We start from the raw sequence: 13,389 nt of genomic DNA, 5'->3' as shown, positions 1-13,389 counted from the left end.
CAACATCAACAACACCTTTATCCCAAATTAATTGGGGTCGGTGGTAGATGAACCCACATGAAAGATACAAAACGGTTGAAAAAAAGTTAAAAATAAAAAAAATAAAAAAATAAAAAAGTAAAAAAGTAAAAAAGCCAAAACTAAATAAATAAAAATAAACAAATAAAATAAAAATATAAAATAAGATAAAATAAAATAACAATATATGTATATATAAATAAATAAAAGTAAAAAAGAAAGGGACAAGAAGAAGTGGGGGAAATGAAGGGGAAAAGGACTAAAAAGGGACCATCTGGAACATAGGAATAACAGCGGGTCTAACCCTCCACCATACTTATAGCTTTTCTCCATTCCGTTCTAAGACATACTGTCCGCCAATCTATATCTCACTCCATTAAATCTTGTTTTACTACTTTCCCCCAAGTAAGCTTCGGCCTACCTCTGCCTCTTTTTGTGTTGAGCTCTTGGTAACAAACTTATGTTCTTACAGGAGCATCCATGGGTCTTCTCATCACGTGCCCAAATCACCTCAATCTATGTTCTCTCATCTTCTCGGCTACCGGTACTACTCCGACCTTTCGTCGAATATCTTCATTTCTTATCTTATCCATCCTTGTGTAACCACACATCCACCTTAACATCCTCATCTCTGCTACTCCCATCTTATGCTCATGTTGCCTATGTGCTGGCCAGCATTCTGCTCCATATAGCATTGCCGGTCTTACTGCCGTTTTATAGAATCTTCCTTTTAACTTCAGGGGGATTTTGCGGTCACACAAAAATGCAGATGCACTGCGCCATTTCATCCACCCTGCTCTGATTCTGTGATTTACATCCTCATCAATCAAGTATAGATTGAATATATTGCCCTGACAGAAATTTGTTGTCACATTACATTTTTATGTTTCATGCCTTTTCGTGAGAAGTAAATCCTCTGCTGAAACAGGGAGCTATTAGATCATTCAAGGACAGAATGAACAGTGTTTTGTAATGCAATGCTTGGAGTTGCTAAGAAACATTATATTGTAAATAATGCATATCGATATTTGAAATGTGTATCAAATATGAGCTTTTTTTTGTCCTTAACGTGAGTGGTTTTCAAGGTCAAAGAATCATTTCTTTCTCACTATGCTTTTAAACCATTTTTTTTGAGACTTTCCTACACTGCTTGTAAAATGCTAAGACTTTATAAATATGGCATGATTGAGAAAGTTCTTTAAACGGGAATAAGGTTGTAATATCTATATTCTTCTGTAAAATTTTTGTTGGCATTATTTCAATTAGTTTACTTTTCTATTTTTTGGTAGAGGTCTCTGATCAAAACTTCAAGGATGAAGTAGCCAGGTCATGCTGCATGCCCGTGGCAAAAAGGTTGAAGACAGCTGTAGCTGATGCTTCAAGCAGCGATCATGTAGTGTGGAATTTATTCTTTTTCTGATAAAAATCTCAAATAACCTTGAATGTCTTGCTTAACTTTTCAAATTCCTTGGATGTGCAGCTACTGCCATTTGGAAAATTTCACACGACAGATATTTCATCTAGTAGTAATTCAATCTCAGAAGAAAAAGGACATGAATTGCTATCGGAACTCCCAGAGAGCTTCCATTTCCCAAAGTCTGATCTGCCTTACTTTCTAAGGGGAAAGTAAGTTTATGCAACTTAGAATTGAAACCTCAGATTTTACAGTGAATGCTGATACAACTTGAGAGAGTAGACAAATTCGCTTGGTGCTCTTCAAGAAATTTGCTGAGAGACTTGTGTAAAGGAAAATCATACATGAAAACTATTCTTGTGGAATTTAGTCTTGGTTAGGTTATCCAAAGGGGTTTAATGTAATATAGTGTAAGTTTCTACCTTTGATAGCAAATGCATAGACTGGTAGACGTAGTAAATATTAAGATTTTATATGATTTTTTGTTAGATGAATTTTTGGATGATTAAACAGCTACTTAGGTATCCAAGATGAGTGATACATTTCGTTAGTTAGCTTCCTCATGTTCCCTTTCACTAATTGTACTTCAATGGTTCAAAAGATAGAGAAATCCATTATGTGCTTCTTTACAATAAATTGTATCTATCAGTCGGAGATGAGGCAGTACGAGAGGACTATGATATCCTTGATCAAACTTGCTTCCAAGTGATTATGCAGTTCAGAGATTATGAACTTTTTTCTTAGCCACAAGATTTTAATGTAGGTTCTGGCATCTGTGTATGTTCGTTGAACTATGGTTCACTGTCTTTGTTTTCCGCTTTCCGTGTCCCATTGTTTTTGGGGGCGTGGTGCAATTGAACTGTCTTTCAAGGCTCATTGACCTTGCTCATTCAATTTTTTTAGATAACAATTGCTGTCCAAAGTCTTAATGGGTTTGATTAATCCGGTTTTGAGTTTGAATTATTTTTATAGGAGTTGCGACTTTTAACATTGAACTTGGGAATTTTTTTCTTACGTTGATATAGATAAATTATTTTATGTTAATGAAACAAAATAATAAGAGAGATTTACAAATGATTGAAGAGAAAAAAAATAAAGATAAAATTTACCTTTATTATATGTGTAAGAAGATGAATTATCTCATATTGAGTGAAATAAATATAACCCTTGAACTTATTACATTATGGGCATGTCAAATTCTAAATTCTAGTTGAATCGTCAACAATTCTTGGCTTATGTATCATTTTTGGATTCCTTGTATTGGGAGGAGAGATTCGTTTGTATTAAGATAGACATATATAATACTGGATGAAATCAACTATCTCCTGTATTTGATCGAGCGTGCTGTATTTAATAATTTATGTAACATATCAGCAGATAAATATTTACAATATTAGAATTGAAATCCTTCCAAAAATGAAAATCGCAATGGGCATCATTCTTTTCTTAGGCTTATTATGGTAGCGTAGTGTATCAAATCTATTGAAAGATTATTTTCAACATTTACACAGGTAAATGTTATTAGGAAAAAAATTGTTTCGCAACTTGTCACATGAAACAAAATTTCAAAACGATATAATTTTAGGATTTGAAAAAAAAAATGAGTATTTTGATAATTTTATTTCTCTTTAGCAATATTAATATTTTTTTAAATCTTAAAAGACGTTATTTTGATTTGTAGGAGATAATTTGATATTTTGTGATAGAAAAAATATAAGACATTATTAATATATTTTTATAAAGGGAAAAATATTTTTTTTCGGTCACTAGAAATAAAATTATCTCTATTGAGCTTAAAATAACGCTGTTTTGAGGTTATAAGATTAAAAAATTATAATGATAGAGACTAATATAATCTAGTAATATATTAGAATTATAAAAACACTTTGATTTTTGCCTAAAAACGACGTTATTTTGAGTTCATTGAAGATAACTTATTTACATTGACAGAAGAGATCTTTTACCTTTTATAAAATATATCGACCAAAAAGTTTTTTATTTTATTTTTTCTAAACTCGCGATGGGTACATTTAAAATAATGTCAACTCATGATAAGATAGACACAACAGCATTTTTATTCAATTTCTATTGACGTATACCTTTTTCTATTTGATGGCATAGTATATAGTATATTATAGCGATGATCTTATTAACAAAGCCTACATAACAGAAGTTGCACTCATTCTAAGATAATCCATCGAATCTCAATTCGTCAAGGAATAAAATAACAAACAAACAAACTGGAAAAAAAAATTATTGTCATTATTATTATTTATTTTTGTGAAACTAGTAATGAATAACTTTCACTTGCCCCGGATTAATTTGTATTTATATCTATATATTATAGGAAAAATGTGTGTATTATAAAAAGAATACAAACTTATATCATTTTAAGAGAGAGATAGATACAAATAGATATGAGTCCTATTAAAAATATAACGACAAAATAAAGATGTGAATCTTACTTATTTGTATCTATTTCTCTTAAAACGACTTAAGTTTATGTCCTTTAAAAGACACATTTTTCCAATATATAATTACATATAAAATAAGGGTTTTGATTTTCTCATGTGCTAAGTGAAAATTTTCTCATGCTGTAGATACATTTTATATGGGGTCCACATTTATTAAAAAAATAAAAAAGTAAAAAAAAAATATTGCACAAAAATCAAAGAGTCACTAGTAGGAGTTAATAACTCTCCTACGACATGAGAAAATGTTTTCCTATAAAATAATTCATGTAAATGGCATAAATGTCTCAAGTCACTGATGTCAGTCATGTATAACTCAGGATAAGTTTATTTTTCTTCCAAAATCATTTTCACTTGATAAAGTCCTAACTTTTGTGTATTTAAATTTAAAAAAGTTTAAAAAAATTTAATTGAAATGAAATTTTATTCATAGTGGATAAAATATGTAATAAAATAATTTGTGTTATATCCGGTTGATGGAAATGTTTAATTAGAGACTAATGAATTGATATTAGATCTAAGGGTTCTTTCAAGTATCTTTGAAAGAAATATCTTTGAGAGTAACAGATCGCTGTGTACAAGAAATAACAGCATAACCAAAAGGGTGGTGTCAGGTGAAATTAGAGAGTGAGTGTAAGTAGCTTACTTGTAGATTTTACCTCTTATTTATAGAATTTACTTGTTAGTAGTTGAATTTTGGATTTTGGGGTCCAATACTTGATCAATTGCTATCGCACCAGGATTAGTATCCATTAAGGATTATTTCCTTAAATTCCCTTCGGGGCGTTTGGTATAGGAGAAATTTTTTATAACCAGGTAAATATAAATAGTGGGGAAATGGTTGTAAAGTAAAATAAGTGGGGAAATTTTAAAAATATTGTTTGGTAGACCGAAATATTACCAGGAAAATTGTGTAAAATATACTGACTATGTTTGGTTGAAAATAAAAGATTGATGAGAAAATATGACAAAATTTTGAAAATACCCCTGAATATTAAACAATTGGAGGTGGGGTTTTCTGGAGAGGGGCAATTACGTAAAAAATTTGGCACCTAAATATATCACTTCCCTAGTTTTCTATGAATACCACCTCGAAGGTGGGTTTCTCCAACAGTGATTTTCAGACCGAAACACACTGATTTCAGATTTGCATGGGGAAAGAGAATGCCCTGATTTATTTCATTTAATCCTCTACCAAACTAGTCATTCTCCATTTCCCACCACCACTTACCCATCTATCCCATTAAAAACCACCTACCAAACACCCCCTTAGTTTTCTCTTTGTTGTTGCTATTTTTGGACCTTCTAAACTATGGGCCTCTATAATTAGCCCATAACAATTTTTAATCTTATTTTAATCCTGAAAGAATAAATTGAAATTCAAATTATTGTTATATTTTTTATTTCATGTAACTTTTAACCTATGTCCAATAATTTTTTTTAGTTGTAAAATTTAAAATTAACATGCACTATATAGTAAATTGGTATGATAATATAAAAAAACGAGAAACACAAAATTCTTTCTATTCAATATATATATATATATATATATATATATATATATATACTAAAAATATAATTTTTAATTTTTTAATTTTGTTTCTTTTATCATTATATAAATAATTTCACTGATATAAATTAGTGATATTATTACAAAATAATATGTTATATTATAGAACAATAAATATTTTATTAAATCTATTTCTCATAAAATTTATAGGAATAATGACACTGCTAAGAAATAAAGTGTCATAATATTCCACACAAAAAAAGTGGCATAATATTATTTCTTCCTAACTTAAGATAATATTGGAAGACTTTAAAAAAGATGTATAACTCACAATTAAAATAAAATACATAAATAGATAAAGATTTTATAATAATATAAATTTTTAAAGCTATTATCATTTCCTTAAGTTCGTGTAACATAAAGGTGCAGCTCTTTATTTATTTAATCTATTTGGATGGGAGGTTCCTCAATCATGTGCATGGACTCCCACGTTTTCGACAGCAAATCTCAGCAAATCTTGTTGTACTATAGCTTTAAGATGGTTAAATCCAATTTTTAATGTGAAATACTAACAAATAACTGAACCAGTGAATATATTGAACTGCTTCACTACCTACTAAAGTAGGTTTGGTATATGTGTTTGGTATCATGTTCCCGGTGCTTTTATAGTTACTATCTTCTTGAACATTCGTGATATCTAAACCACATCTACCAACAATTAAATCTTGTAACGAATAAATTGTTGAGAAAAAGTTGGGTTAAAATAACCCCTCAAACCTCAGTTTCGCTGTGAAATAATCCATCGATAAAGATAACATTTCAATTCCCATTATCAAAAGGGAAACCAAAAATTAGAAAATGAATTTTCAGTTCCACGATAGAAAGTTAGAAACAACAATAATTAGATCAATTATTAATATTATTATGGGTATGTATTGCACCTTACTTTTAACCCAAGCAAAGACAGCAAGAGTCCATTATATATGGCTATGCACCTGATAGGACCACACCTCGGAAGCCCAAATTTAAATGGTCATTGTACTATGAACCTGTTTACCCAAACACAGTCGTTAGAAGCTTCGGACTAATAAGAAGGCCTTATTCTCATTTTTTCTCGTCGTTTTGTGTTTGCTCATTGGTTTCAGTGAGTTCACCTAAGCAAAGCACGCCGTAGACTTTGAATATGGAAAATCTATGCCTCTTCGGTGACTAAGGTGCAAAGTCTGCGTTTTTTTATTTTTCTTCGTCGAGGGAGGCACAATTCCAAGCTTCCCTTCAACCAATTTTTGTCTTCCTCTTCTTCTTCTTCCTTTTACAAACAAGCTCATGGAGTCGTAGTAGCTATTATTGTTCCCAAGCTTTGTTTTTTTCTTTCTCTATCGCAGTTTCTGGGTAAGAGAAAGGTGGGAAATTAAGGAATTGGAAGTTGGAGGTAGAATTGATTGATGGGTCTCGTTTCGAATCAACGAGGCTCGAGAACAGAGACGACCCAAGAAGGTTTACCAGTTTCTGTTTCCACAGGTATTGGTGCAGCGGTTCCTAAGAAGAAATGGTCTAATCTAATGCCTCTGTTTGTGGCCCTTGTGGTCATTGCGGAGATCGCGTTTCTGGGTAGGCTTGATATGGCGAAGAACGCAGCCATGGTTGACACCCTGGCTGACTTGTTCTACCGGTCCCGTGTGCCGGTGGAAAGTGATGATTTGGGGTTAGATATGGTGGGTGATGATCGGAATTTGGAATCAGAGAGCTGTGAGGAATGGTTGGAGAAGGAGGATGCTGTCACATATTCAAGGGACTTTGACAAGGAACCTGTTTTTGTTTCTGGAGCTGACCAGGTCTTGTTAATTTTAACTATTAACTTCCTTTTCTTTCTTTTTTCTTTCCTTTTTTACATTCTCTGATATCATTGTTATAAATTTTGAAGAATAAGTAGTTGTTCACAAGTTAGTATAAGCATCTTCTAGCACATTTGTTTTTTGGTTTCTGGGCATGTTTGTTTCGTTATTGATAGGTCAAAAAATAATTAATGTATGTAACCTACTGATAATTGTTCTTGTAAAGTCACTGTTTTTCTTCTTGTCCATCTAAAATTTTTAGTTCATTCAAATGCAGGAGTATAAGTCGTGTTCCGTGGCATGTAAATTTGGGTTTATTGGGGATAACAGACCTGATGCTACATTTGGCTTACTTCACCAAGCTGGAACAGCTAGTGTTCTGCGATCAATGGAATCAGCACAATACTATGCAGAGAACAATATTGCCATGGCACGACGGTGGGTAAGCACTATCATAAAGTGTTAATTCATTAGATTGGATCATTTATTGCCTTCATCTGAAACCATGGTTTTGTATTGTTTTTATAGTTATATGGAAATGTGTGGTTAATCCTGAGAATAAATTCCTGGTTTAATGTCATGGGATTGTGGATCCTATAAGGGTAAATATAACCTATAGCCTATAGGCTAATGTGGTACAGGGTTTTAATTTGCAACTATGTCTTTTTCTCTTTTTTTGACCACGTCTGCAACTTTGTCTACTTTTCTTTGCAATTGATAATTAGTTCATAATGCTAACTGCTATGTTTTTACTTTTCTTCAAATGAATTTCTTCTTTCTTGTCTCTATTATAGTGGACAGTGTTCCATTCCAAAAGTTAAAAAAAAAATGTCAATAATTAAACTAATAATATGATGTCCTTGTGTACTAGGAGGGGATATAACATTGTAATGACAACCAGTCTATCATCTGATGTTCCTGTCGGATATTTTTCATGGGCCGAGTATGACATCATGGCACCGGTAAAGCCAAAAACTGAAGCTGCTCTTGCAGCTGCATTCATTTCCAATTGTGGTGCTCGAAATTTCCGGCTGCAAGCTCTTGAAGCCCTTGAAAAAGAAAACATCAAGATTGACTCTTATGGTGGTTGTCATAGGAACCATGACGGAAGAGGTACGTAATAATTTTGATAAATTTAAACATTAATGTCTGTTAGTATCTTTTGTCCCTCTTACTACAAATGTTTTTCTTGTCAAAATTGCAGTTGCAGTATTCCCTTTGTGATTACCATGTTAAGTGTTTTTCAAATTTAAATCGCATCCATTCTACCTTTTAGATTATGAATTTATTTATTATAAGCAATTGATTTTTTTATTAGATGCTTTTGTGGTTATTTTGTTTGGGAATATGAGGGAAGAAAGTCATTAGATTGCAGATTTTAGACATTGAAAGATTGTAACATAGTTTCTAATGTGCCTTCAAATGCTTCCTAGTTTCTAAGAATATATTTTCTATATACAATCTTCCGGAAAAAAATCTTTTCTATCTACAAAAAGCTTTCAATGAATATCATTAATCATTGGACCTGAAAGCATGGTCTGAGCACATATTGCCAATCACCTTGTTCTCAGATGATATTACAAAAGTAGAAGTTCCAAACATTTGATCACTAGATCTTGCCATCTAGGTCACTAAGTCAGAGGTTATGACACTTTTTTAAACTTAGAAAACCTGTAAACTTAATGCTTTAGCTGTCAGGTTAGCATCCATGACTAGGTTCTGAAACGTTTAATTATAATTGTATAATTTAATCCGTTGTCATTTACATTGAAACTCTCTTTCAATCAATTGCACCACATAATTTGATTTACTTGAGTATATATCTGGTACCATGATGGAAATCCCAAAAAGGAATGGAACATTTATGATAGGCATAAACACAGGAAAGTAATTTTAGGATTTTATTGAGGATTATATTTTGGATCTTTTCTTCTCAGTTATTTTTGGCATTTAGTTTTGTCACATGGGGTCTTTTAAATGGCTCTTGCTCTAATCTTGAACGTCGGTCAGTGTTTTGACTTTTGGGTAACGTTATCAGTTTGTTCTCTCTAACTTCTCTGCTTCCCCGTTCTCTCCTTTCTTCATTTCTTCTCGGATTCACCAAGCTTTCTAGTGATGCTGAACAGTAAATTTTTTTAATGAAAGCATAAACTTTATTTAATAAAAGAATGAAGCAGTTTGGAAGTAGAAGTTTCCTATCTCTTTCCTGGAATTTTTACTTTGAAATGCTTTTTGAAAGAATGGGTGGTTGGTTCACTACACATTAGCAGGAAGGAAAACAAATACAAGTATACTTGAAGCTTGATTATGACATTGAACATAAACAAACAATATGATAAGTCTCAATTATTATCATTATAAATGTGTAAAATAAAATAAGGATCTGATTGATGTATGATTAATTGATTTTTAAGTCATTTGAAATTACTCCACTGTGTGTGACAATAACTTACAAAGTTCCAATCAATATGTTATTATTTATTAATCAATATTGTTATGATTATTATTTGATTTTTTTTGCAGTGGACAAAGTGGAAACCCTGAAACGCTACAAATTTAGCTTAGCATTTGAAAATTCCAATGAGGAGGATTATGTAACTGAAAAATTCTTCCAATCCCTTGTTGCTGGTATGGAAATATATTTATTATCTCCCTTCATTCTCTCATACTTGCATTTACTACGTATGCAACATTATTAAATACTTTATATTGGTTCTTGCATCCCATCTGTTTTTCGTTTCCAAGAGCAATGCTCCCAGCAAAGGAGAAGATTCTCCCAGCCCTTCAGCCAACACTGAAATACAATCAGAAAAACAGAATAATCCTACTCATCCCTCCTACTTTCATTTATATAGAGAGCCCCCAACGCTGCTGCAATTATTTGCAGTTACATCACTATTATTACTGTTATTTTATAAAGTGACTGAATCTTCTAAAATAACTGACTCCTACATTTTACTGCACTTATTACTGCAGTTATTTATTTAAATAACTGACTCAAACTGACTCCTAAATACTACAAGAATAACTAACCCAATTACATAACTGAATTACACCCATTACTAGTCAATAACTCAAATTATATTTCTATCAATACCACCCTCTCTAGAAATTTGCCTTGTCCTCAAGGCAGAAGGCTGGAAATTGGCCTTGAGTATCACTTATCATTTTCCTTTTTCCTCCACTGCTAACAAGGACTCTGAATTGCCCACTAGATCTTCTTCCTCCCAAATAAGGAGTTTCAACTGACGATCTTGACACTGGTGGGTTGGACTATAATGTTGGCCACACTTAAAACACAACCCTTTGGCCTTACTATCCATTAATTCTTGGTAAGAAAGGTGGCACACTCCTTCATTAGGCTTGCTGCTTATCATCCCCACTAGTTTGTTTCTCGTTCCTTCCATGAGTTTGGGATTATTTTGAAATGTGCCGAGCTTATTTCCATTTGCTTCACTACCCTTGCTTCCAGCAATTTGGTGACTTAATGGCCACATTCTTACAAAAACCAGCTTTCTCTCTCCATGCTCCTATTTGTTTGGAGTCTCCCAACATTCCCAGCGCTTCTTCTCTGCAAGTTTGGCAGCAGAAATTGCTTTATATTTATCAGTAGGAGTCATAGATAATACCTCTAGTCTAATCTTCTCCTTTAGGCCTCCAAGAAACAGTCTCAAAGACTGTTCGTCTGGTATGGGAGGAACTTGTGCAGCCAGCATTTCAAATTCCTTCAAATTCCTCAAATTCCTCAGCGTAATCACCCACTGTTCCTGTTTGTGCCAACACCTTGAGTTGTGAAAAAGGATTGCCCAAATAATGTTCTCCATAACGATCAAAAATGGATCCATCCCATTGAACACCGGCAACTCAACTTTCTTGACTGACAAGAGAGATCATCATTCCTGAACCTTCACTAGTCTCTTTATGTTTCCCTGATCTTGAAAATAGAGGCTCACCGCGATGCTCTAGTTGCTTTTGGAACCCATCTCGCAATTATTTGCAGTTACATCACTATTAATGCAGTTATTTGCAGTTACTCATATTCTGGTGTTCTTGAATGCTCCGACATGGATATTATGTGTAGAAGAGAAAAATACATTTCCATGTAAACTTATGGAACATTTTCATAATGGGTTTTGGATTCTTAAAACTCCCACACTTAAAATATCAGCAGAACCTACTTATGATGCTGCTTCTGCAAATTAATCTCCTTTATTGTAGGAACTGTCCCTGTGGTTGTTGGTGCTCCAAATATTCAGGATTTTGCTCCTTCTCCTGGTTCAATTTTACATATTAAAGAGGTAGAAGATGTTGAGTCCATTGCCAAGACCATGAGACACCTAGCAGAAAATCCCGAAGCATACAATCAATCTTTGAGGTAAATTGCATGATGAAAACAAAAAAGCTTCTTAAGTTGTCATCCCTTTTAGGCATCCCTTTCTTGCTCATTTTGTGTACACGCATGCATTTTACAAAGATAATTGGTGACCAGCAGTTTATATCATTCAGTTATTTACATTGCCTGCAATGACTTAACTCCAAATTTGGATTCTATAATATTACGTTACAAAATCTGGACAGTTTGATGGCATCTGTTTCTAAATGACGCATCTTGAGTTTTTCTGATTTTAAAATGTGAATGGATTTGGTGTTGTGTTTTTTCTTTAATTTATGATCATCTGAATGCATCGTGAGTTATCTTATTAATAGGTGGAAGTATGAGGGCCCGTCTGATTCCTTCAAGGCCCTTGTGGATATGGCAGCTGTACATTCATCTTGCCGCCTTTGCATTCACTTGGCCACAATGATTAGAGAGAAGGAAGAAAAGAGCCCAGAATTCAAGAAACGCCCATGCAAGTGCACTAGAGGGTCAGAAACTGTGTATCATATCTATGTCAGAGAAAGGGGAAGGTTTGAGATGGAGTCCATTTACTTGAGGTATACAACTTACTTTGATTAGTAATTTTTCCCTTAGGCTATAATCCTATATAAATTACCATAGGTCTGCTAATGCTAGGCTTCCAGGACTTTCCCTCAAACTTGATGGCATCTCTTCTCTTGATTGCTTGACAATCAATCATAAGCAGTATAACAGCTGCCAAAAAAACCAAAAAAAGGAATATCATATGGTTGTGTTTGGTTAGAGTCAGACCAACTGAAAAGACTATATTCATTATTGTGGCTCTTCTCATTTTATCTGATTCCATCTTTATAAGATGAATGTCTTGAGATAACATATTGATAATTGAATTTTTTTGATGCCAATTGGCAGGTCTAGCAATTTAACTCTGGAGGCCTTGAAGGCTGCTGTTGTTTTGAAGTTCAAATCCATGAATCATGTACCTATATGGAAGCCAGAAAGACCTGAAATTTTAAGAAGAGGCAATGAATTGAAATTTTACAGAATATACCCTGTGGGCTTGACACAAAGGGAAGCCCTTCATACCTTCAGCTTCAAAGGGGATGTGGATTTCAGGAATCACTTGGAAAGCAATCCTTGTGCCAAGTTTGAAGTTATTTTTGTGTAGCATGTGTTAATGGGCTTTCTGCTTTACATTAATATCTAGCACTGCCACTTAGCCAAGGCTAGAGTTTTAGGAATGAGTATGGCGTTGGAATTGGCATGGCTTTATTAATGACTGGCCTCCTGGCCAACTCATTGAGGATTTACATTTGGAAAATATCTGACTTCAAATTTAAACTCGTTTGTGTGCGAGAAGTTATCCAGTGAAGATCCTTATTTGATGTTTAGTTTGTTTGATTATCTAGATACAGTCATAAAAGTCGACAGCATGAAAGCTCTTGTATATTGTGGGTGAAAAATTTAATAGAAGCCCCAGATATTTCACTCAAGAATACATTATGATTTTGTGTTGCTAGGATGACTTTTTAAGTATTCCCATTGTTTTTATATTTATAATGTGAATATGTTGTTTTGGTTGACGCTTGGCACAACTGCTTTTGTAAGTATTAAATTTTGTTTCTTCTGAAGTAAAGTTTGCTTTTTACATAGCAAAGTTCAAAAAATCAAGGGAACTGGTTTTGGCAAATCCATAGTGGTCAGGTTGTTTTTACTTTAGAAGTTTTTAAGTTTATCTTCTATTCTATAATTTATTATATAAAATGCTGGAGATAATTAAGGCT

The 13,389-nt window shown here is 33.1% G+C and overlaps 1 protein-coding gene across 2 annotated transcripts; it reads left to right on the top strand.

Moving 5' to 3' along the window:
• The first annotated feature begins 6,553 nt into the window (after positions 1–6,553).
• LOC133296040 (glycoprotein 3-alpha-L-fucosyltransferase A) lies at positions 6,554–13,183 on the top strand. Of its 2 annotated transcripts, none has more exons than XM_061494994.1 (7): positions 6,554–7,248; positions 7,526–7,686; positions 8,120–8,361; positions 9,772–9,876; positions 11,467–11,623; positions 11,956–12,183; positions 12,518–13,183. In XM_061494994.1, exons 1-7 carry the CDS (start codon positions 6,859–6,861, stop codon positions 12,771–12,773), a joined length of 1,539 nt encoding a protein of 512 aa, XP_061350978.1. In that variant the 5' UTR covers positions 6,554–6,858; the 3' UTR covers positions 12,774–13,183. The 2 variants fall into 2 exon arrangements, with proteins under 2 accessions (XP_061350978.1, XP_061350979.1); XM_061494995.1 differs by having other exon boundaries at positions 7,014–7,248; positions 7,526–7,690.
• The last annotated feature ends 206 nt before the right edge of the window (positions 13,184–13,389 follow it).

Source organism: Gastrolobium bilobum, unplaced genomic scaffold (genome assembly GCF_033153095.1).
Source record: "Gastrolobium bilobum isolate Gb01-03AN ecotype WA unplaced genomic scaffold, APGP_CSIRO_Gbil_v1 utg12832, whole genome shotgun sequence".
Classification (NCBI taxonomy): domain Eukaryota; kingdom Viridiplantae; phylum Streptophyta; class Magnoliopsida; order Fabales; family Fabaceae; genus Gastrolobium; species Gastrolobium bilobum.
This window is presented reverse-complemented; position numbering and strand designations above follow the sequence as displayed.